This window comes from Salvelinus fontinalis, chromosome 8 (genome assembly GCF_029448725.1).
Source record: "Salvelinus fontinalis isolate EN_2023a chromosome 8, ASM2944872v1, whole genome shotgun sequence".
In the NCBI taxonomy this organism is placed as follows: Eukaryota; Metazoa; Chordata; class Actinopteri; order Salmoniformes; family Salmonidae; genus Salvelinus; species Salvelinus fontinalis.
Window position 1 is genome coordinate 25,994,406 of NC_074672.1, and position 26,216 is coordinate 26,020,621.

General features: G+C 47.0%; 1 protein-coding gene across 5 annotated transcripts in view; it reads right to left on the minus strand.

Annotated features, from left to right (window-relative positions):
• The window catches only part of LOC129860967 (protein bassoon-like), a 199,278-nt gene that overhangs the window by 99,060 nt on the left and 74,002 nt on the right, over window positions 1–26,216 (minus strand). For all 5 annotated transcript variants that reach the window (XR_008760487.1, XR_008760486.1, XR_008760485.1 and 2 more), the window contains exon 3: window positions 15,491–17,221. Coding sequence is in view for 1 of the 5 variants with exons in the window: in XM_055931944.1 (XP_055787919.1) it covers window positions 15,491–17,221 (1,731 nt within the window). In the remaining 4 variants the exon portion in view is untranslated. The remainder of the gene's footprint in view (window positions 1–15,490; window positions 17,222–26,216) is intronic.

Here is a 26,216-nt window from a genome sequence, read left to right on the forward strand (position 1 = left end):
CGGACAACAGGCCCTCCAATTTGACACACTGAACTCTATCTGAGAAGTAGTTGGTGAACCAGGCGAGGCAGTCATTAGAGAAACCAAGGCTGTTGAGTCTGCCGATATGAATACTGTGAATGACAGTCGAAAGCCTTGGCCATGTCGATGAAGATGGCTGCACAGTACAATCTTTTATCGATGGCGGTTATGATATCATTTAGTACCTTGAGTGTGGCTGAGGTGCACCCCTGACCAGCTCGGAAACCGGATTGCACAGCGGAGAAGGTACGGTGGGATTCGAAATGATCGGTGATCTGTTTATTAACTTGGCTTCCAAAGACTTTAGAAAGGCAGAGCAGGATGGATATAGGTCTGTAACAGTTTGGGTCTAGAGTGTCAGCCCCTTTGAAGAGGGGGATGACCGTGGCAGCTTTCCAATCTTTAGGGATCGGACAATGCGAAAGAGAGGTTGAACAAACTAATAATAGGGGTTGCAACAATGGCGGTGGATAATTGTAGAAAGAGAGGGTCCAGATTGTCTAGCCCAACTGATTTGTACGGGTCCAGGTTTTGCAGCTCTTTCAGAACATCTGCTATCTGGATTTGGGATTTATTGGTGGTGACAGTGTTACCTCGCCTCAGTGCAGTGGGCAGCTGGGAGGAGGTGCTCTTGTTCTCCATGGACTTTACAGTGTCCCAAAACTTTTTGGAGTTGGAGCTACAGGATGCAAATTTCTGTTTGAAAAAGCTAGCCTTTGCTTTCCTGACTGACTGTGTGTATTGGTTCCTGACGTCCCTGAAAAGTTGCATATTGCGAGGACTTTTCGATGCTATTGCAGTCCGCCACAGGATGTTTTTGTGCTGGTCGAGGGCATTCAGGTCTGGAGCGAACCACGGGCTATATCTGTTCTTAGTTCTACATTTTTTGAAATGTGCATGCTTATTTAAGATGGTAAGGAAATTACTTTTAAAGAACGACCAGGCATCCTCGACTGACGGGATGAGGTCAATATCCTTCCAGGATACCCGGGCCAGGTCGATTAGAAAGGCCTGCTCGCAGAAGTGTTTTAGGGAGCGTTTGATAGTAATGAGGGGTGGTCGTTTGACTGCGGACCCATAGCGGATGCAGGCAATGAGGCAGTGATCGCTGAGATCCTGATTGAAAACAGCAGAGGTGTATTTGGAAGGCAAGTTGGTCAGGATGATATCTATGAGGGTGCCCATGTTTACGGATTTTGGGTTGTACCTGGTGGGTTCCTTGATAATTTGTATGAGATTGAGGGCATCTATCTTAGATTGTAGGACTGCTGGGGTGTTAAGCATATCCCAGTTTAGGTCACCTAACAGAACAAACTCTGAAGATAGATGATGGGCAATCAATTCATATATGGTGTCCAGGGCACAGCTGGGAGCTGAGGTGGGTCTATAACAGGCGGCAACAGTGAAAGACTTATTTCTGGAGAGATACATTTTTAAAATTAGAAGCTCGAACTGTTTATGCATAGACCTGGAAAGTATGATATAGGATGGTATAAGGATATAGGATGGAATAAGGATATATGATGGTATAAGGATATAGGATGGGTATAAGGATATGGAATGGGAATAAGCATATAGGATGGGTATAAGGATAAAGAATGGTATAAGGATATAGGATGGTATAAGGATATAGGATGGGTATAAGGTTATAGGATGAATATAAGGATATAGGATGGTATAAGGATATGGAATGGGTATAAACATATAGGATGGGTATAAGGATATAGATTGGGATAAGGATATAGGATAGGTATAGAAGCTCCTGAAAAAGATTAGTAGCTCATGCATATTCATGAGGCTGCCACCTTATTTTCGTTCTCGTACTCTTCCAAACGTTTATCTTGCATATCAAACCACTGATAAGCTTTCCCCAAGTCAATCATTATGCAATCGAAACACAGAATAAAAGTCACTCAATTATCTCACTCTGCACAGTCTTGTGTGTGTGAGAGAGAGAGAGAGCGAGAGAGAGCGAGAGAGAGAGAGCGAGAGAGAGAGAGAGAGAGAGAGAGAGAGAGAGAGAGAGATGAAATTAAAAGGCATTTGAAGCAAGGCAGAATTCTCCTTCTCATCACTCTCTTTGTTGGGACAATGAGAGAATTAGGCCTAATAATTAGCTAATGCTTACTGTAGTTCAGTGACACACACTGACACACACACACACACGGGACTTAAGCGCCTCTCTCAGTCAGTCTTCTTTACATTCTTTACAAGCCCAGCCATGACTGTGACAGCTGTTCACCACTTCCTGCTAGCCTATTTCCAGCCTCTTTGTGACAGGGCGTTCAAATAGGACAGGGGTTCTATCAGCGCTTTCATCACACACACACACACACACACACACACACACACACACACACACACACACACACACACACACACACACACACACGTGCCGGAGAGCAGGATTACACACATTAAACACACACTTATTAGCACACACACATGCCCACAAACAAACACAGTCATTAGCACAGTCACACGCACATGCACACACACTCTAACACGCAAGATGGATTAGTCATCCATAATGGTAATTATTACATACATACTGTAGACACAATTCACATGTACAGTGCCTTCAGAAAGTATTCAGACCTCTTGACTTTTTCCAAATTTTGCTACGTTACAGCCTTATTCTAAAATTGATTAAATAAATAAAAATCCTCAGCAATCTACACACAATACCCAATAATGACAAAGCAAAAACACGTTTTTAGAAATTTTTGCAAATGTATCAACCTAAAAAACAGAAATATCTTATTTACATAAGGATTCAGACTTTTGCTATGAGACTCAAAATGTAGTTCAGGTGCATCCTATTTCCATTGATCATCCTTGAGATTGGAGTCCACCTGTGGTAAATTCAATTGATTGGACATGATTTGGCAAGGCACACAACTGTCTATATAAAGGTCCCACAGCTGACAGTGCATGTCACAGCAAAAGCCAAGCCATGAGGTCGAAGCAATTGTCCGTAGCGCTCAGAGACAGGATTGTGTCGAGGCACAGATCTGGGGAAGGGTACCAAAAAATGTCCCCAAGAACACAATGCCCTCCATCATTCTTAAATGGAAGAAGTTTAGAACCACCAAGACTTCCTAGAGCTGGTTGAACCTGATCAAACATCTCTGGAGAGACCTGGAAATAGCTGTGTAGCAACGCTCCCCATACAACCTGACAGAGCTGGAGATGATCTGCAGAGAATAATTGAAGAAACTCCCCAAATACAGGTGTGCCAAGCTTGTAGCGTCATACCCAAGAAGACTCGAGGCTGTCGTTGCTGCCAAAGGTGCTTCAACAAAGTACTGAGTAAAGGGTCTGAATACTTATGTGAATGTCATATTTTAGTTTTTATTTTATTTTAAATTAGCAAAAATGTATAAAAAGCTGTTTTGGGGTATTGTGTGTAGATTGATGAGAACATTTTTAAGATGTTTTATTTTTTAATACATTTTAGAATGAGGCTGTAATGTGGAAAACATTTGGAAAAGGTCAAGGGGAATACTTTATATACTTTCCGAAGGCACCATATGTGTGTATGTGTCTCTATGCGTGTGTGTCTCTCTCTCTCTCTGTGTGTGTGTGTGTGTGTGTGTGTGTGTGTGTATGTGTGTGTGTGTGTGTGTGTGTGTGTGTGTGTGTGTGTGTGTGTGTGTGTGTGTGTGTGTGTGTGTGTGTGTGTGTGTGTGTGTGTGTGCGCTGTGTGGGACCAGCAGCGTAGAGCCTGCAGCTCAGCAAGCAGAGAACATACACACACACAGATTGGAGGGACAGATTGAAGAGTGCATGGAAAGAGTAGTGATAAGCATCTGGACATTGTGAATCACTGAGTTCTCAACAGCAAAATCTATGAAAAGGACAACTCTAATCTGTGAGTGAGAACCAGAGAGAGAGAGAGAGAGATCCCCTATCTGGCCAATCAAGCAGTGACATGAATCAATTACCCAATCAACCAGGAAATACTGTAAATCAAGCCATCTGACCTCACATTTCAGTATGACTCGGATTAAGTACCCAGATAATTAAATAGAACACTAGAGTACAGACTATATTTTAGTAGGAGAATAGAGCATATTATATTAGGAGAATAGAGTATATTATATTAGGAGAATAGAGTATAATATAGTAGGAGAATAGAGTATATTATAGTAAGATAATAAAGTATAATATAGTAAAAGAATAGAGTATATTATAGTAGGAGAATAGAGTATATTATAGTAGGAGAATAGAGTATATTATACTAAGATAATAAAGTATAATATAGTAAAAGAATAGAGTATATTATAGTAGGAGAATAGAGTATATTATAGTAGGAGAATAGAGTATATTATAGTGGGAGAATAGAGTATATTATATTAGGAGAAGAGAGTATAATATAGTAGGAGAATAGAGTATATTATATTAGGAGAATAGAGTATAATATAGTAGGAGAATATAGTATAATATAGTAGGAGAATAGAGTATAATATTGTAGGAGAAAATAGTATATTATAGTAGAAGAATAGAGTATATTATATTAGGAGAATAGAGTGTAATAAGTAGGAGAATAGAGTATATTATAGTAGGAGAGTGTAGTATATTATAGTAGGAGTATAGAGTATATTTTAGTATGAGAATAGAGTATAATATAGTAGGAAAATAGAGTATATTATAGTTTGAGAATAGAGTATATTTTAGTAGGAGAATATGTATCTCTATTTGAGCATCCCTGCCCTAACCCTGATACACCTGGACTCTAGTCTCTAGTCTCTAAATATAAAATACAAATAATGGCCTCAATTAAGGAATGAGTCCTGGTCAAAAGTAGTGCACTTCATAGGGAATAGGGTGCCATTTGAGACGCAACATGGAGGTAAGTCATTTGACGTCAGTAAAGCTGATAAACATTATGAAATAGCAGAATAGCATATGCCCTATTATAAGCCTTGATAACCCACATACAGATAATAAGACTAATCAATCATCTCTGTGGTATAACCTGACCTCTCTGTCCACCCCAGCCTTTATCCCAGCAGGCACACACACACACACACACACACACACACACACACACACACACACACACACACACACACACACACACACACACACACACACACACACACACACACACACACACACACACACACACACACACACACACACACACACACAGGATGGCTGCATTACTGAAGACACACGCACACACACACACACACACACACACACACACACACACACACACACACACACACACACACACACACACACACACACACAGGATGGCTGCATTACTGAAGACACACACACACGCACACACACACACACACACACACACACACACAGGATGGCTGCATTACTGAAGACACACACACACGCACACACGCGTGCGTTTTTCTTTGCGTCCCATAATTCTCCCCACCTGTAGTGCCCTTCTCCTCGGCAACTTAATGACTGAAGAACGATTAAACATTTTATCTGTCATTCAATTTGGATGAATTTAGTCCAATCAGCCAAATATAGGTTGCGTCACAAATGGCACCCTATTCCCTATATGTGACAGCCTGTTCCAATGGGAACTTATGTCGAAAAATACTAAATACTTTTTTACAGATTACACAAATCATACAGTGTGATTGGAGGAAGCATGGGAAAGTTGATAAAGTTGTTATTACACTTAGGAGACAAGCAGGAGAAAATGTCCTTGAAATATTTTGTTGACTGCTAGAGAGCTCTTCTTTGTTTACGCCCATTCAGCATCATTCACACCCTCTTAAGCACAGAGAGATCATTCAAGATGGACTTTGAAATTGGACGTCTATTTATGTCCTGAGGACGTCTGAAATGCCTTCAAAACCGTCCACTAGGGGCAACAGTGAGAGCTATTACCGGTTTGTGGCCGGGAATGGCGGATAGGCCTAATCCCATGACTGGATCAGAAGGTTGCGGTGTTTGATCCCAGTGGTGGACTGTTTTTATTATTATTGTTTTAACCCTATCCCAAACCTTAACCCTTACCATAACAATTTGGAATGAGTGCTTAAAGTTAACCCTTAACTTCGAAATTTGACTTTTGGAGAAATGGAACGATCGAGAGCAGCAGGGGAAACCAAGAGTGTCAAAAACTATTCGAAATTTGACGTTTGGAGAAACATGGATAAACATCTAATTAGGCAGTGAGACTGTGAGAGCTTGTTGCTTAAGCCATAGAGCCACCCACCTCTTTAAGAATTCCAACCGTCAGCATGGTCAACCCCCTCCATGAGCTCTTTTTTATTGCCTAATGTGAAGTAGCGTCATCTGCCCCCGTTGGGCTGGCATATCACATATTGTGCACTACCTTTGACCATTATGGGCCCTGGTGAAAGGTAGTGGACTTGTAAAGCCTCTCACAGTGGTTGGTATGTATTTTGTTACCTGTACCTGACCACTAACACAATTAAGTATATGCCTTTCGCTCCAGTTTCTAAGAATGTAGAATTGACCATTATCTGACAAAAAAGTATCACTAGGTGTATGTCGCTCGTCACTACCAAACAGGAGAGCCATTTAAACAAACTTTGTTTTCATCAAAATTGATTTTTTGGCAAAAATGTCTTCTGTAACATGTGCCTTAATAACAAACTTGTATTGCCAACTGTAAATATGATTAGAATTGTTTTATTACGAGCCTAGTTGGTTTAGCCACAGAAAAAGAGGGCAACCTTCCAGCTACCCATGATTGGCTGAGATAATGAGTGGACTGGACATGCGACATGAGTTTGAATTGGTCTGCCATGTAGCTCGCTTCTGTCTATAATATGCGCTGGTCAGTATGTGTAGGTAATCCTTTCTAACGCAGCTTTTTAGAAAAATATTACGTAGTAGAACTGCATAAGTGTTGCTCTCCACTTTCTGGACGAATGAGTTTTGAGTATGATAGCTAAGGAGACGATAGAAAAGTCTGCCGTTTGATTGGAAATATGCAGACGGAGTCGAAAAGAGAACACACAGAATTCTATTGTATGAAACAGCTGTCTCCGGATTACATCTTCAAACTAAGGGCAACCATGGCATCTGTGACAGAGTGTCACGCCCTGGCCTTAGTATTCTTTGTTTTCTTTATTATTTTAGTTAGGTCAGGGTGTGACATGGGTATTTATGTGGGTTTTGTAGTGTCCAGGGTGATTGTAAGGTTTAGGGTGTTTATTTAGAGTAGTTGGGTTTATGTTTAGTATAGTTGTCTAGCTGTGTCTATGTTGTGTGTAGTTGTCTAGGAAAGTCTATGGTTGCCTGAATGGGTTCCCAATTAGAGACAGCTGGTTTCTGTTGTCTCTGATTGGGAGCCATATTTAAGGTAGCCATAGGCTTTAGTTTGTTGTGGGGAATTGTCTATGTCTGAACGTTTGTAGCCTGTGTGTGTGCACTACATTTATTAGCTTCACGGTCGTTTATTGTTTTGTTAGTTTGTAAGTGTTTTGTTTCGTTTTGCCTTCTTCTATAATAAAAGGAAGATGGCTTATTTTCCAAATGCTGCGTTTTGGTCCGTCTCTCCCCCACACGATCGGGACACAGAGAGGGAGGAGCGTCCATCCATGTACGGGTAAGATAGTCTAGCTAGCTACATTTTCAGATATTACACGTTTCTAATTTTGTCAGAAATTCATTTTCATTTCAAGTTAAAGTGTACTGTTAGCTAGCTAGCTAACGTTACGTGTATGATCTGTGTAGTAATATCATTTGTATCTCAGAGCCATTCGCATTGCTACAGTAGTTGCATTGCTAGTAACCTGATTGGTTAGCTAACTGCAGATTCATGCAGGGTAGTAACGTTATGAGTTGGGATTATGGTTAATTGTTTAGCTAGCTGGCTACATGTCTAAACAAAAGACTCCACTATGCAAGTAAGCATTTCAATATAATGTTCATGATGTCACTGCGACAACTGTTGATAGACGTAGCTGGTAAATTCATTCTGGCTATCTACTCTGATTTCAGAGCACTCTCGTCTGAGTGTACCAGAGCGCAGAATAACTGATAATTTACGAACGCTCAACACCCACTGAATAGGGCTGGTGTAGGTAAACTTAGGCAAAAAAGTGTAATTAAATTGTTGCCAGCAGCACAGTTGCAGTCACCAACGCTCTGGAAAACATAAAGACAGCCTAACCTGCTCAGCTAGGGCGAGTAAAATGGTCAGAGTGAGCTGTTTTCTCATTTGTGCCTGGAAGTAGCTAGCAAGCTTGTAAACGTTAGCCAGTTAGCTTGGGTGGTTGACTGCGGTTGTTAAGTCAGAACTCTCGGATCAACCCTACTCCTTGGCCAGAGCGTCCACTGCGCGCTCTGAACACTCTGAGAGCGAAACGCTCTGAATTTACAAACGGACAGTTTACGAATGCCCAGAGCACACTCTGGCACTCCAGATTAAATGCACAAACACAGCCCTGGTATAAACCAGCCTTTAGTCTTGAAATATTTGTTTGTTTAGTACATGGCCTCATGTGAATCCTTAAAGAAATGGATGGGGGGCCTCCTGAGTGGCGCAGCGGTCTAAGGCACTGCATTGCAAAGCTTGAGGCGTCACTGCAGATCCGGGTTCGATCCCAGGCTATGCTGCAGCCTGCTGCAACAGGGAGACCCATGAGGCGGCACACAGCATCGTCCGGGTAAGGGGAAAGTTTGGCCGGCCAGGATGTCCTTGTCACATCGCGCTCTAGCAACTCCAGTGGTGGGACGGGCCCATGCATGTTGACAAGGTCGCCAGTTGTACGGTGTTTCCTCCAACACATTGGTGAGGCTGGCTTCTGGGTTAAGCAAGCAGTTTGTCAAGAAGCAGTGCAGCTTGGAAGGGTCGTGTTTCGGCGGATGCATGGCTCTCGACATTCGCCTCTCCCGAGTCCGTACGGGAGTTGCAGCAATGGGACAAGACTGTAACTACCAATTGGGGAGAATTAAAATATTAAAAAAGAGATGGGTGTGGCTAAGGCTTAAGTGGGTGTTAAATGTTGAATGGGTATAGACAAAGAAGAGCTCTCCAGTAGTATACCAAAACATTCAAGGACAATTTTCTCAAAAGTGAGGTTACAAGTTTATCAACTTCCAAAGCAGAATTACTTTCACATTTTTCCTCAACTGTAGTGTATGATATACACATTTATATCTCTAAGTCTCTACTTTTATCCAATGTTAAAAACACAATTTCAAATGTTGCTACATAAGACCGAATCTAGCCGGTCGGTCACAAATAAAACACCTTCTTTAAAAAAATATGCATTTCACATCTCTGTGCTGCACTAAAAGGTTTATTGTTGCCTGAGAGTTGATGAAAATGACAGTGTAATGTGATGTTTCTCATTTCAGCATGAAGTGAAGGGTCGCATTGGGAGCGACTCAGACATATTTGCTAACGAGAGGGCAGTATGCTACAAGGTCTGATGAGTCAGTTGGTGTGTGTTTCTCTGTGTGTGTGCGCATAAGTGTGCACTTGTACTGTATGCATGCGTGTGCGTATGCAGGCCTGCTTTTATGCTGCCTGCAAGAGTGTGTGTGAAACACAGTGTGTCATCATTCCAGTCCCTCTGAATGACAGGCGCTGGCTGTGATGCCACTGTCCCATCCTCCGTGTCCTCTGTGTTATTTTCTTTCATGCCCTTTCATGTTTCATTACAGGCTGCATGGGAGAAGGCTGGGTGCTGGATCAACCACATCTCCACTCAGCTCCACTGAACTACACTCAGCTCCACTGAGCCACACTGAACTACACTGAGATCCACTGAACTACACTGAACTACACTGAGCTCCACTGAACTACACTCAGCTCCACTGAGCCACACTGAACTACACTGAGCCACACTGAACTACACTGAGCCACACTGAACTACACTGAGCCACACTGAACTACACTGAGCCACACTGAACTACACTGAGCTCCACTGAACTACACTCAGCTCCACTGAGCCACATTGAACTACACTGAGCCACACTGAACTACACTGAGCTCCACTGAACTACACTCAGCTCCACTGAGCCACACTGAACTACACTGAGCCACACTGAACTACACTCAGCTCCACTGAGCCACACTGAACTACACTGAGCCACACTGAACTACACTCAGCTCCACTGAGCCACACTGAACTACACTGAGCCACACTGAACTACACTCAGCTCCACTGAGCCACACTGAACTACACTGAGCCACACTGAACTACACTGAGCTCCACTGAACTACACTGAGCTCCACTGAACTACACTCAGCTCCACTAAGCCACACTGAACTACACTCAGCTCCACTGAGCCACACTGAACTACACTCAGCTCCACTGAGCCACACTGAACTACACTGAGCCACACTGAACTACACTGAGCTCCACTGAACTACACTCAGCTCCACTGAGCCACACTGAACTACACTGAGCCACACTGAACTACACTGAGCTCCACTGAGCCACACTAAGCCACACTGAGCCACACTGAACTACACTGAGCTTCACTGAGCCACACTAAGCCACACTGAGCCACACTGAACTACACTCAGCTCCACTGAGCCACACTGAGCCACACTGAGCCACACTGAACTACACTGAGCCACACTGAACTACACTGAGCCACACTGAACTACACTGAGCCACACTGAACTACACTGAGCCACACTGAACTACACTGAGCTCCACTGAACTACACTCAGCTCCACTGAGCCACACTGAGCCACACTGAGCCACACTGAACTACACTGAGCCACACTAAGCCACACTGAGCCACACTGAACTACACTGAGCTCCACTGAGCCACACTAAGCCACACTGAGCCACACTGAACTACACTCAGCTCCACTGAGCCACACTGAGCCACACTGAGCCACACTGAACTACACTGAGCTCCACTGAGCCACACTAAGCCACACTGAACCACACTGAGCCCCACTCAGTTCCACTGAACTACACTCAGCTCCACTGAGCCACACTGAGCCACACTCAGTTCCACTGAGCTCCACTGAACTACACTCAGCTCCACTGAGCCACACTGAGCCACACTCAGTTCCACTGAGCTCCACTGTGCTCCACTGAGCTCCACTGAACTACACTCAGCTCCACTGAGCCACACTAAGCCACACTGAGCCCCACTCAGTTCCACTGAGCTCCACTGTGCTCCACTGAGCTCCACTGAACTACATTCAGCTCCACTGAGCCCCACTGAGCCACACTGAGCTCCACTGAGCCCCACTCAGCTCCACTGAGCCACACTGAGCTCCACTAAGCCACCCTGAGCCCCACTGAGCTACACTGAGCTCCACTGAGCTCCACTGAGCCTCACTCAGCTCCACTGAGACACACTGAGACACACTGAGACACACTGAGCCACACTGAGCCACACTGAGACACACTGAGCCACACTGAGACACACTGAGCCACACTGAGCCACACTGAGCCCCACTGAGCCACACTGAGCCCCACTGAGCCACACTGAGCCCCACTGAGCCCCACTGGGCCACACTGAGCCACACTGAGCTACATTGAGCCACACTGAGCTACGCTGAGCTACACTGAGCTCCACACTGAGCTACACTGTGCTCCACTGAGCTACACTGAGCCCCACTCAGCTACACTGAGCTCCACACTGAGCTACACTGAGCTCCACTGAGCTACACTGAGCTCCACACTGAGCTACACTGAGTCCCACTGAGCTACACTGAGTCCCACTGAGCTACACTGAGCTCCACACTGAGCTCCACACTGAGCTCCACTGAGCTCCACACTGAGCTACACTGAGCTCCACACTGAGCTCCACTGAGCTCCACTGAGCCACACTGAGCTCCACTGAGCTCCACTGAGCCACACTGAGCTCCACTGAGCTCCACTGCCTCAAAGGCCACTCTGTGGTAGAGAAAGGTTCCCATCTGAATGAATTTAAAATTAATCCTGCTCTGTTCAGGGGTGCAGAGAGAGCAGGGGAGGGGAGTTTTTTTTCACTCTCATAAGAGGGTACAGGAGAAAAGAGAAGATGTTTGTGAGGAAAGGGAAACGATGAAAAGCTCCACAGTGAGAGAAATCCCACATGGTGAACGTTTAGCAACATTTGTTACATTGCGATCTACTTCTGTCAGTTCATAACAACACAGCATAAAACACATTTCCCAAGTGAATGAGCAAAGGATTTCACAATCTCCCCATGTATTAAATCAATCTTGAAAAACATGGAGTGAAGACCATGTGAACACCCTGTGGCTAATCCTAGTATTCTCTCTCTGTATCTCTCTCTCCATCTATGTCTATTTTTCTCTCTCTGTCCACACAGTATTTTCAGTACTGAAACGCTACCTAGCATTGAGCAGCCCACAACCCACTGCTCTAATCTGTATATCATTATTAAGCCTGGAATGGGAGGATTCAGGATGAAATGGAGGAGGATGCCAGGACTTTGGCCATTGGTTGAGATAAAGTGCATGTCGGTAGGGAACACATTTTGTTTAGTGACATGCATTTGAGGGAACTGCAAAAAGAAGGGGCAGAGAGAGAAGAAGAGTGCTTGATTAATAATTCAGAGGATGTGCATTATAAATAGTGAGAGATTAAATATGTAGAGGGGCACAGCGTACTGTACCCTCACGACCCTCCAGACCTGGGTTCAAACACTATTTGAAATAGTTTATCTGAGCTTGATTGAGCTGTCTTGGCAAAATGGAACCAATGGAGTAGTCACAATGATGAAACTGCCAATCTGGTACTCGGGACAGACTAGAGGAAATGCAAAAAACATTTGGTCTGCTACCCTCCACAGCCCTCCCAAGGTCTAGCTAGCTGAGTAGGAGAACCCAACAAAGCAGGGAAAAGTCAACAGGTTTTGTTTTGTTCCCCCCAGCCTCCCATTCTTCAGTTTATCCTGGGACACTGCTTTGGACGTCATACGTATTACCCCTCTCTCTCTCTGAGACATTGTTTTGTTCCCCCCATTCTATAGTTTATCCTGAGACACTGCTTTGGACGTCATACGTATTCTCTCTCTCTCTCTCTCTTGCTCACTCTCTCTCTCTCTCTTGCTCACGCTCTCTCTCTCATCTTTTCACTTCTCATCCCTTCCTCTACCCTCTTTCCCTCCCCCTTGTTGTTGTGGTCCCCCAACAGCTCTCCCTCTGGACTCGGCACGCCACGTGACCCAGCTATAGCATGCTCTTTCCAGAGTCTCCTCCACAGCCTGGCTCTCCATCCTTTTCAGGCGTGCTGCGGAGCCCGCAGGCCATGACAGGCCTCTCTTCTACTGACAGCCAGCCTACTGAAGGTTCTGCAGTGGCCCGCTACTCTTGAAAGCTTCCTGCCCTCATTTGTTTGAAGCATAAATTGAGCCGACATTCAGCAAACCGCCTCTGCCCCTTTCTTTCTGTGCGCCTCTAACAGTTTGAATGGGCTGGGATTCATCTTGGTGTATATTACTTAATTCAATGCATCTTGGTCCCCCACGCAATCTCCAAGGCTGTATTCTGGAATCTATTTATAGCCCGGCCATTATCTGTAGTTCTGACTGGAGGGATGAACATACAACACAATACCGGCTCTGGCATTGACCCACTGTACTGTACAATATTCCCCACAGACCCTTGGGTAGCACCATGCTAACTCTATGATCTGCAACACTTACTGTTGGATCAAAAGGAGCAATGATTTCATGATCTCAATACTCTGAAATACAAATCATAACGTAAATAATGAAGTTAATTCAAGGTAATATTTAGGATGAAATTGTGCTAAATAATTTGATATAGATGTACAAAATCACAAAGGCTAATATTAGGCGAATATGATCACGTTTCAGAGAGGCAACCTGAGAATAGCGGTAGCCAACAATATCTCACAAGCCGTCCCTGGCCCCCATATTTCACAAAGCTATCCATCACCAAAACACGGCCAGTAGGTTTGACTGAATTCAAACCCAGGGACATAAATGCCACTTTATGGTTTCTCCTATGTTGCTTCTGCTAAGCTGTGAGTCCAGTGTCAGCGTGGAGGATTTAAAACACCCACTGATTGGTACACTGCAACAGCACCACTTTACATTCTGGTCACACCCACAGATGAAAGCCTGAGCCTCCTTGAATCATAAGGGCTGAATTATAGCGGGAAATACATCTCCCATCTCCGAGCCTTTAATTGGCAACCTACAAATATGCACAATGTTGATTTACTCAACCTTTTTCCCAGCCTCCTCAACATCCATTAAGGAGGATTTCTGACCTGGATCTCTGCAGAGAGGGAGAGAATATAATATAAACTAATCCTAGTTCTTATCCTCACCAATTTGGTCAACATCTCATCTAACATCCGTTTATGGATGATTTACTAAAGTACTTAGGACAATGAGGAGAGATTTCACCTCTGTATTGCCTAGCAAATAAACGAGTAGATTAAGCCCTGTTCTGGACCAAAAAGAAAGCTCAATGGAGAATCTCCATAAAAAAATGCTTTTAGGTCCAGGAGTTTAGCTAACGTTGGACATGATTTACTCCCGAAAATCTCCATCAGAAAGAGAAGCCGCCTACCAGGCAGGTACAGGCCAACCACAAAAGGCCTAGAGACTGAACATCCCTAATGTGGATGGTTTTACTAAGCCATTCAACTGCTTCCTCTACTGTGTCTGTCCATCTACTTTCATCCCTTGCGCCAGCCCTTCACTCCACCCTTAAATCTTTAGTATGCGCATTCAGTGTTCTCAAGGTCTGTGTGCTTATCTATAGAAAAAGGTATGCGAGGGAAAAAGGGCCTGCTTTGGAGAGTTTCATTATCAATAAATGGAACAATTTTATTGAATACGAAATGAATGGAAGAAAAAACAGATGTTTGTGCTCCCCATGCTCCCCTTTTGACCAGGTATTCTGAAAGAACCAGTAGCCAAAATGGAAGAACTGCCTCTATCAATTGGGAAGGCGAAATAATAAGTACTGAATTGTTGCGAGGCAGACATGGTGGAGATGTAAACCTGCTAAGACGCTTTTAGGTGTGATTACTGTAAAGAATTGAGTGAGCTGCATTACTCACAACGTAATGACAAACAGGAGCACGGGCCTCAGTGAAGGATCAAGGGCAATGAGAGAGAGAGAGAGAGAGAGAGAGAGAGAGAGAGAGAGAGAGAGAGAGAGAGAGAGAGAGAGAGAGAGAGAGAGAGAGAGAGAGAGAGAGAGAGAGAGAGAGAGAGAGAGAGAGAGAGGAGAGAGAGAGAGAGAGAGAGAGAGAGAGAGAGAGAGAGAGAGAGAGAGAGAGAGAGAGAGAGAGAGAGAGAGAGAGAGAGAGAGAGAGAGAGAGAGAGAGAGAGAGAGGAGAGAGAGAGAGAGAGAGAGAGAGAGAGAGAGAGAGAGAGAGAGAGAGAGAGAGAGAGAGAGAGAGAGAGAGAGAGAGAGAGAGAGAGAGAGAGAGAGAGAGAGAAAGAGAGATACAGAAAGAGAGATACAGAAAGAGAGATACAGAAAGAGAGATACAGAAAGAGAGATGAACAGTATGTGGGAAAGGAAAGTCTTGATTACCTCCAGGTGAGGCGCCGGGTTGAATCCACATAGGTTGCAGACCTGAGTGTGGCACTGGGTACAGGAGTTGTAGCTAGGCGGCTCAGTGGTGCTGCCAATGTTGAGCTCTGTCTTACACAGGGGGCATTTGACTTTGTGCTTCTCAGGCTCCACCGGCTTGGGAACAGGCTCCTGTCTGGCCGGCTGCTGCTGCTGTTGCTGTTGTTGCTGTGGTCCCTTCTGATGATGCACAGGTGATTGCTGCTGTTGGGGTGCTTTCTGAGTTGATGTATGTGGGCCACCCATTTGTGGTGCATACGGGCCACCAATCTGAGTTGGTGTCTGGGGTCCACCCATTTGCGGTACATGAGGGCCACCCATTTGAAGTGCTTGTGGACCACCCATTTGGGGTGCTTGTGGGCCACCCATCTGGGGTACTTGCGGGCCACCCATCGGGGGTGCATGAGGGCCACCCATCTGTGGTGCATGGGGGCCACCCGTCTGGAATGGTTTGGCATCAGGAGGTCCTTGTTGTTTGTTGGAAGGCCCACCCCTGGCAGGGGAGGGCTGGGTGGATGGTGTCCCTGAGAGGGGGTCCACAGAGGCCAGGGTGCTGGCTGCCTGGTTGAGGAGCGATGCCCCAAAGCCAAACAGTTTGGTCAGGCCGTCCTGGGGCGGTTGCCCCTGGGGAGCAGCGGGCCGATGGGAAGGCGATGAGCCGGCGCTGGCAGCCTGACGGCCGCCCTGGTGCAGCGGGGAGCCTCGGCCCAGGTCTGGCTGGGAGGGAGCCTTGGCCATGCCCACCAGGGGGACTGCCCCAGGATGGGGGATCCGGGGCTGGCCGGGACCTCCAGGCCCTCTCTGGCCATATGGGATGTGCTGGGGGGAGCTTGTCGTTGACCCGGGTAGGGAGGCAGAGCCGGGTATAGGGTGTCTCTGTAGGCCAGGAGAGGTCTGTGGCTGATGCTGAGCTTGGGATTTGGCCTGAGGCTGGTGCTGGGGCTGGGATTGACCATAGGGCTGGGATTGACCATATGGCCGGGGCTGAGGTTGGCTTTGGCCGTAGAGCTGTTGCTGGGGCTGGGATTGACCATAGGGCTGAGATTGACCATATGGCTGAGGCTGAGTTTGGCTGTCGGGCTGTTGTTGGGGCTGGGATTGATCATAGGGCTGTTTCTGGGGCTGGGAATGGCCATAGGTCTGGGATTGACCATGTGGCTGGGCCTGTGGATGGGATTGACCATGTGGCTGAGGCTGAGTTTGGTTGTAGGGCTGTTGCTGAGGCTGGGATTGACCATAGGGCTGGGGCTGGGATTGGGATTGACCATAGGGCTGGGCCTGGGATTGGGATTGACCATAGGGCTGGGCCTGGGATTGGGATTGACCATAGGGCTGGGGCTGGGATTGGAACTGACCATAAAGCTGGGCCTGGGATTGGGATTGACCATAGGGCTGGGATTGACCATAGGGCTGGGCCTGGGGCTGGGATTGACCATAGGGCTGGGATTGACCGTAGAGTTGGTGCTGGGGCTGTGAGTGGGGTTTTGACTGTGGTGGGGGCTGGGCCTGGGGCTGAGGCTGGGGTTTTGTCTGGGCTGCTGGCTGAGCTGGCTGAACAGGTGGTGGCTGGACTATGAGTTTGGTTTGGTGGGATGGAGAGTGGATCTGCTGCTGGCTCTTGGAGCGTGGGGTGGTCATGTCAATGCCCAAGGCCCTCTGCATCTGGCAGTTGAGACAGAGCCACTCCTGGACCTAGGGACGACAAACAAGAGAAAAGAGTTTGTTAACAACACAATTACACCGATTAATTTCTCCTTTTTCATATTTTATAATGAAACAACTGGGCCACAAAAGTACATTCAGAGACTTGTTTGAAGCCACTCTTGCGTTGTCTTTGCTGTGTGCTTAAAGTCATTGTCCTGTTGGAAGGGGAACCTTCACCGTGCTGCAGAGACGGTTGTCCTTCTGAAAGGTTCTCCCATCTCCACAGAGGAACTCTGGAGCTCTATCAGATTGACCATCGGGTTCTTGGTCACCTCCCTGACCAAGGTCCTTCTCCCCCGATTTCTCAGTTTGGCCGAGTGCCCGCTCGAGGAAGATTCTTGGTGGTTCCAAACTTAATCCATTTAAGAATGATGGACGTCACTGTGTTCTTGGGGACCCTCAATGCTGCAGAAATATTTTGGCACCCTGCCCCAGATATTAGCCTCGACACAATCCTGTCACGGACCTCTACGGACAATTCTTTTGACCTCATGGCTTGGTTTTTGTTGTTACATGCAAAGTCAACTGTGGGACCTTATATAGACAGGTGTGTGCCTTTCCAAATCAAGTCCAGTCAATTGAATTTACCACAGGTGGACTCCAATCAAGTTGTAGAAACATCGCAAAGATGATCAATGAAAACAGGATGCACTTGAGCTCCTCATGTAAAGGGTCTGAATACTTATGTTTTTTACATGTCTAAAAACCTGTTTGTCATTATGGGTTATTGTGTGTAGATTGACGAGAATTTTTATTTATTTAATCAATTTTAGAATGAGGCTGTAACGTAACAAAATGTGGAAAAAGGGAAGGGGTCTGAATACTTTCTGAATGCACTGTACAAGTGAATTGTGTCTATGTATAAGTCTTGACCTATGGGACTGCTGGACTGTCCATTAACACGGTACTTAATTTTGTTTATCTGTCTGCCACAGCCTCAAACTCAGCCCCTGTGTGTAGCTAACTGACACTCTCTGCCTATTCATCGCCATATACCTGTTGTTGTTGTCCTGGCTGTTTACCCGTTGTTGTCTCACCCGTTGTTGTCTTAGCTCTTCCAATCAACACCTGTGATTGCTTTATACCTTTCTCTAATGTCAATATGGCTTGTATACTGTTGTTTAGGGCAGCTCTCATTGTTTTATTTTACTGCGGAGCCTCTAGTTCTGCACAACATTCCTCAGATAGCTCTTTTGTCCCAGCCCCCACACATGCGGAGACCGCACCCAGCTTAACTGGCGCCTCCAGAGATGCAACCTCTCTCATCGTCACTCAATGCCTAGGTTTACCCCCACTATACTCGCACCCTACCCTACCCTTGTCTGTTCACTATGCCCTGAATCTATCCTACCACGCCCATAAATCTGCTCCTTTTATTCTCTGTTCCCAACACAGTAGACGACCAGTTCTTATAGCCTTTAGCCGTATCCTCATCCTACTCCTCCTCTGTTCCTCTGGTGATGTAGAGGTTAACCAAGGCCCTGTGTGTCCCCATGCGCTCTCATTTGTTGACTTCTGCAACCGTAAAAGCCTTGGGTTCTTGCATGTTAACATCAGAAGCCTCCTCCCTAAGTTTGTTTTATTCACTGCTTTAGCACACTTCGCCAACCCTGATGTTCCAGCTGTGTCTGAATCCTGGTTTAGGAAGGCCACAAAAAAATCTGAAATTTCCATCCCCAATTACAACATTTTCTGTCAAGATAGAACTGCTAAAGGGGGCGGAATTGCAATCTACTGTAGAGATAGCCTGCAGAGTTCTGTCATACTATCCAGATCTACAGTTCGAGCTTCTACTTTTAAAGATCCATCTCTCCAGAAATAAGTCAATAGCCTGTTATAGACCCCCCTCAGCTCCTAGCTGTGCCCTGGACACCATAAGTGAATTGATTGCCCACCATCTATCGTCAGAGTTCGTACTGCTAGGTGACCTAAACTGGGATATGTGTAACGTTCCTGACCTATTTTTATGTTATTTTGATTATGTTTAGTTGGTCAGGGCGTGAGTTGGGGTGGGCATTGTATGTTGTGTGTGTTTGGTTAGTCCATGGGTGTTGTATGTGTATGGGATAGTGTTTGTTAGGTTGTCTAGTTATGTCTATGGCTGCCTAGATTGGGTCTCAATCAGAGACAGCTGTCATTCATTTGTCTCTGATTGGGAGCCAGATTTAAGGTAGCCATAGGCAGTAGGCTTTTGTGGGTGTTTGTTCCTGTGTCCTCACAGGACAGTTGAAGGTTAGTCTCATTTTGTTGTTTTGTAGTTTTGTAGTGTCTTGTTTGCTGTTTTTATTAAAAGATGGCTTATTTCCCTCAATCCGCATCTTGGTCCTATCCATGCTCCTCCTCGTTTGAGGAGGAGAACAACATTGACTGCCTTTACAGAAACACCCACCACAACAGGACCAAGCGGATTGAGGAGAGAGAAAAAGAACTAAGGCACTGGACACAGGAGGAATGGTCTTGGGAGATCATGGACGGAAAAGGACCCTGGGGAAGGGTTGGAGAGAATCGCCGCTCTCGGGAGGTGAAGAAGGCAGCCACAGCCCAGGAGCGGTGGATTGAGGAGGCAGCACGTATGAGAGGCTGGAAGCCCGAGAGGCTCACCCAAGAATTTCTTGGGGGGGGGCTAAAGGGGAGTGTGGCGAAGCCGGGTTGGATACCTGAGCCAACTCCCCGGGCTTGCCGTGGAGTAAGAGGGCGTCGTACTGGTCAGACACCGTGTTATGCGGTAAAGCGCACGGTGTCCCCAGTACGCGTGCTTAGCCCAGTGCGGGCTATTCCACCTTGCCGCACTGGGAGGGCTAGGTTGGGCATCGAGCCGAGTGCCATGAAGCCGGCCCAACGTATCTGGTCTCCTCGGGCCGGCGTACATGGCACCAGCCTTACAGGTGGTGTCCCCGGTTCGCCTGCATAGGCCAGTGCGGGCTATTCCACCTCGCCGCACAGGCAGGGCTACGGGGACCATTCAACCTGGTAGGGTTGGGGAGGCTCGGTGCTCAAGAGCACGTGTCCTCCTTCACGGTCCGGTATATCCGGCGCCACCTTCCCACCCCAGCTCAGTACCACCAGTGCCTACACCACGCACCAGGCTTCCAGTGCATCTCCAGAGCCCTGTTCCTCCTCCACGTACTCTCCCTATGGTGCGTGTCTCCAGCCCAGTGCCTCCAGTTCCGGCACCACGCACCAAGCCTCCTGTGCGTCTCCAGAGCCCTGGACGCACTGTTCCTTCTCCCCGCACTCGCCCTGAGGTGCGTGCCCTCAGCCCGGTACCTCCAGTTCCGGTACCACGCACCAGGCCTAGAGTGTGCCACGAGAGTCCAGTGTGCCCTGTTCCTGTTCCCCGCACTCGCCCTGAGGTGCGTGCCCTCAGCCCGGTACCTCCAGTTCCGGTACCACGCACCAGGCCTATAGTGCGTCTCAGCCGGCCAGAGTCTGCCGTCTGCCCAGCGGTGCCTGAACGGCCCGTCTGCCCAGCTCCGTCTGAGCCATCTGTCTGCCCAGCTCCGTCTGAGCCATCTGTCTGCCCAGCTCCGTCTGAGCCATCTGTCTGCCCAGCGCCGTCTGAGCCATCTGTCTGCCCAGCGCCGTCTGAGCCATCTGTCTGCCCAGCGCCGTCTGAGCCATCTGTCTGCCCAGCGCCGTCTGAGCCATCTGTCTGCCCAGCGCCGTCTGAGCCATCTGTCTGCCCAGCGCCGTCTGAGCCATCTGTCTGCCCAGCGCCGTCTGAGCCATCTGTCTGCCCAGCGCCGTCTGAGTCATCCGTCTGCCACGAGCCATTAGAGCCGCCCGTCTGTCCCGAGCCAGTAGAGCCGTCCGTCAGTCAGGAGCCGCCAGAGCCGTCCGTCAGTCAGGAGCCGCCAGAGATGCCCGCCAGTCAGGAGCTGCCAGAGACGCCCGCCAGTCAGGAGCTGCCAGAGACGCCCGCCAGTCAGGAGCTGCCAGAGACGCCCGCCAGTCAGGAGCTGCCAGAGACGCCCGCCAGTCAGGAGCTGCCAGAGACGCCCGCCAGTCAGGAGCTGCCAGAGACGCCCGCCAGTCAGGAGCTGCCAGAGACGCCCGCCAGTCAGGAGCTGCCAGAGACGCCCGCCAGTCAGGAGCTGCCAGAGACGTCCGACAGTCCGGAGCTGCCCTACAGTCCGGAGCTGCCCTACAGTCCGGAGCTGCCCTACAGTCCGGAGCTGCCCTACAGTCCGGACCTGCCGGAGTCCCTCAGCCAGGACCTGCCGGAGTCCCTCAGCCAGGACCTGCCGGAGTCCCTCAGCCAGGACCTGCCGGAGTCCCTCAGCCAGGACCTGCCGGAGTCCCTCAGCCAGGACCTGCCGCCCCTTATCCCGGTGCTGCCCCTTGTCCCGGTGCTGCCCCTTGTCCCGGTGCTGCCCCTTGTCCCGGTGCTGCCCCTTGTCCCGGTGCTGCCCCTTGTCCCGGTGCTGGTCGCTCATTTAGGTGGTGTTAGTGGGAGGGTGGTCATTGGGAGGGGGATAAAGAAGCGGGGATTGATTATGGTGGGGTGGGGACCTCGCCCTCAGCCTGAGCCACCACCGTGGTCAACTGCCCACCCAGACCCTCCCCTGGACTTTGTGCTGGTGCGCCCGGCGTTCGCACCTTGAGGGGGGGGTTCTGTAACGTTCCTGACCTATTTTTATGTTATTTTGATTATGTTTAGTTGGTCAGGGCGTGAGTTGGGGTGGGCATTGTATGTTGTGTGTGTTTGGTTAGTCTATGGGTGTTGTATGTGTATGGGATAGTGTTTGTTAGGTTGTCTAGTTATGTCTATGGCTGCCTAGATTGGGTCTCAATCAGAGACAGCTGTCATTCATTTGTCTCTGATTGGGAGCCAGATTTAAGGTAGCCATAGGCAGTAGGCTTTTGTGGGTGTTTGTTCCTGTGTCCTCACAGGACAGTTGAAGGTTAGTCTCATTTTGTTGTTTTGTAGTTTTGTAGTGTCTTGTTTGCTGTTTTTATTAAAAGATGGCTTATTTCCCTCAATCCGCATCTTGGTCCTATCCATGCTCCTCCTCGTTTGAGGAGGAGAACAACATTGACTGCCTTTACAATATGCTTAACACCCCGGCCATCCTAAAATCTAAGATAGATGCCCTCAATCTCACACAAATTATCAAGGAACCCACCAGGTACAACCCCAAGTCTGTAAACATGGGCACCCTCATAGATATCATTCTGCCTAACTTGCCCTCAAAATACACCTCTGCTGTTTTCAACTAGGATCTCAGCGATCACTGCCTCATTGCCTACATCCGTTATGGGTCCGCGGTCAAACGACCAACCCTCATCACTGTCAAATGCTCCCTAAAACACTTCTGCGAGCACGCCTTTCTAATCAACCTGGCCCAGGTATCCTGGAAGAATATTGACCTAATCCTCTCAGTAAGGATACCTGGTTGTTCTTTAAAAGTGCTTTCCTCACCATCTTAAATAAGCATGTCCCTTTCAAAAAATGTAGAACTAAGAACAGATACAGTCCTTGGTTCACTCCAGACTTGACTGCCCTTGACCAGCACAAAAACACCCTGTGGCATACCGCACTAGCTTCGAATAGTCCCCGCAATATGCAACTTTTCAGGGAAGTCAGGAACCAATACACACAGTCAGTCAGGAAAGCAAAGGCTAGAAATTTGCATCCTGTAGCACTAATTCCAAAAAGTTTTGGGAAACAGTAAAGTCCATGGAGAATACGAGCACCTCCTCCCAGCTGCCCACTGCACTGAGACTAGGAAACAGTGTCATTACTGATAAATACACAATAATAACAATAATAATAATAATAATAATGAGAATTTCAATAAGCATTTCTCTACGGCTGGCCATGCTTTCCACCTGGCTACCTCAACCCCGGCCAACAGCTCTGCACCCCCCGCAGCAACTGGCTCAAGCCCCCCCCCCCCGCCCCCCACTTCTCTTTCACCCAAATCCAAACAGCTGATGTTCTGAAAGAGCTGCAAAATCTGGATCCCTACAAATCAGCTGGGCAAGACAATCTGGACCCTCTCTTCCTACAATTATCCACCGAAATTGTTGCAACCCCTATTACTAGTCTGTTCAACCTCTCTTTCGTATCGTCTGAGATTCATAAAGATTGGAAAGCGGCCACGGTCATCCCCCTCTTCAAAGGGGGAGACACTCTAGACCCAAACTGTTACAGACCTATATCCATCCTGCCCTGCTTCTCTAAAGTCTTCGAAAGCAAAGTGAATAAACAGATCAAATTGTCAAATTGGAGGGCCTGTTGTCCGGACCTCTGGCAGTCTCTATGGGGGTGCCACAGGTTTCAATTCTTGGGCCGACTCTTTTCTCTGTACACATCAATGACGTCGCTCTTGCTGCTGGTGATTTTTTGATTCACCTCTACGCAGACGACACCATTCTGTATACATCTGGCCCTTCTATGGACACTGTGTTAACTAACCTCCAAACGAGCTTCAACGCCATACACCAGTCCTTCCATGGCCTCCAACTGCTCTTAAATGCTAGTAAAACTAAATGCATGCTCTTCAACCAATCGCTACCCGCACCCGCCCGCCCGACTAGCGTCACTACTCTGGACAGTTCCGACTTAGAATATGTGGACAACTATAAATACGTAGGTGTCTGGCTAGACTCTAAACTCTCCTTCCAGACTCACATTAAGCATCTCCAATCCAAAATTAAATCTAGAATCGGCTTCCTATTTCGCAACAAAGCCTCCTTCACTCATGCTGCCAAACATACCCTCGTAAAAATGACTATCCTTCGATCCTTGACTTTGACGATGTAATTTACAAAATAGCCTCCAACACTCTACTCAGCAAATTGGATGCAGTCTATCATCCATTTTGTCACCAAAGCCCCATATACTTCCCACCACTGTGACCTGTATGCTCGCGTTGGCTGGTCCTCGCTACATATTCGTGGCCAACCCACTGGCTCCAGGTCATCTATAAGTCTATGCTAGGTAAAGCCCCGCCTTATCTCAGCTCACTGGTCACCATAGCAGCACCCACCCGTAGCACAGCAGGTATATTTCACTGGTCATCCCCAAAGCCAACACCTCCTTTGAACGCATATCCTTCCAGTTCTTTGCTGCCAATGACTGTCTGACTGACGTGCCCAAAGTAAACGTCCTGTTACTCAGGCCCAGAAGCCAGGATATGCATATAATTGGTACCATTGGATAGAAAACACTTTGAAATTTGTAGAAATGTTAAAATAATGTATGAAACTATAACACAATTGATATGGTAGGAGAAAATCCAAAGAAAAACCAACTGGAACATTTACTTTTTGAGAGCCCATGCTCTTTCAATGGAAGGCTATGGGTCCTATGCAATTCCAGCTCCCAGGTTGCAATTCCTATGGCTTCCACTAGATGTCAACAGTCTCTTTTCAAGGTTTCAAGCTTGTTTCTTCCCAAACGAGGGAGAACTTTGAGTTTTGGTTCTGGGAGTCAGACTTGGAAATCAGTCTGTGCGTGCGCAACGAAGAGGACGCGCATTTGCTAATTTTACTTTTCTATTGAACATACTTTTTCCATATGAAATATTATAGTTTATTTACATTTTAGGGTACCTGAGGATTCAATAGAAACATAGTATGACTTGTTAAAACAAATTTTAGCGGTAGCTTTTTGGATTCCTTTCTCTGCATGTTGAACTCTGTCTCTGCGAGTAGATTACTCAAATCAATGGCGCCAACTAAACAGACTTTTTGGGATATAAAGAAGGATTTTATCTAACAAAATGACCATGCATGTTGTAGCTGGGACCCTTGGGATTGCAAATCAGAGGAAGTTTTTCAAAAAGTAAGTCAATATTTAATAGCTATTTGTGATTTTACGAAGCCTGTGCTGGTTGAAAAATATTTTGATGTGGGGTACTGTCCTCCAAACAATTGCATGGCATGCTTTCGCTGTAAAGCTTATTGTAAATCGGACAACGCAGTTAGATTAACAACATTTTAAGCTTTTAACTGATATCAGATATTTGTATGTTCTTAGATGTTTTATATCCATAATTTTTACGATTATTTATTTGAATTGTGCGCCCTGCAATTTGTCAACAGGGACGCCTTGAGCCCCTCATGCTTTTTGCCTGGTTCCAGATCTGTATGTGTGTTTACCGTAGCCAAATGGTCTGACTATCGTAGTTCGCAAAATCACATACAAATCTGGGAACAGGCAACTCTTCCTCTGCACACACACATGCAAGCACATATGCTCAAACACGCATGCACCTACCTACATCCTCACACACACACACACACACACACACACACACACACACACACACACACACACACACACACACACACACACACACACACACACACACACACACACTTTGTGTCCTGATTGTCAGTCATTAATCCAGGGGGTCACTTTAAACTAATCAAACTAATCCAGTGGTAATCCTTTTTCCCCTGTGTTCTGTCTCTCCATCTCTCCACAGTCTCTCTCTGTCTCTCCACCAACCAAATGGAAGGATGGAAGACGGATGTGTTCTGTTCAAATCATCCAAGGCCTTATCAGAGCATCTCAGCCCGTCTTCATGCGCCCACTCATCACTCCTCCAGAGCAGTGCAGCAGCGTGAGGGAGTACTCAGGAGCTCTAATTTAATCTGTTATTAATTACTGGGAGAGCAGGGGGCAGTGGGGAGGTCAGCCCAGGAACTAGGAACTCTACTAAGGACTAAGAGGATAGATGAGAGACACAGCCAGACAATGGTGATGCTATAGATAACTTTGGAGTTGGAGTTATATCAGAGATCTTGTTGTTTGAGAATTGCAAGTCTCTTTTTTGATGGTAGTGTGTCTAAAGCTATTAGCTGTATACATGTAAACAAACACACTGACAGATCAGCCTTTACAGAGTAAAACGCGGTCGGAATGTCATTGTTTGCGGAAAATAACGTCTGACAGCATACGCCGGCACGACAAACGTAGCAATTTCCGTGGCCTGTCGACTTGCACACCAGTGTGACACGTAGGCAAAAA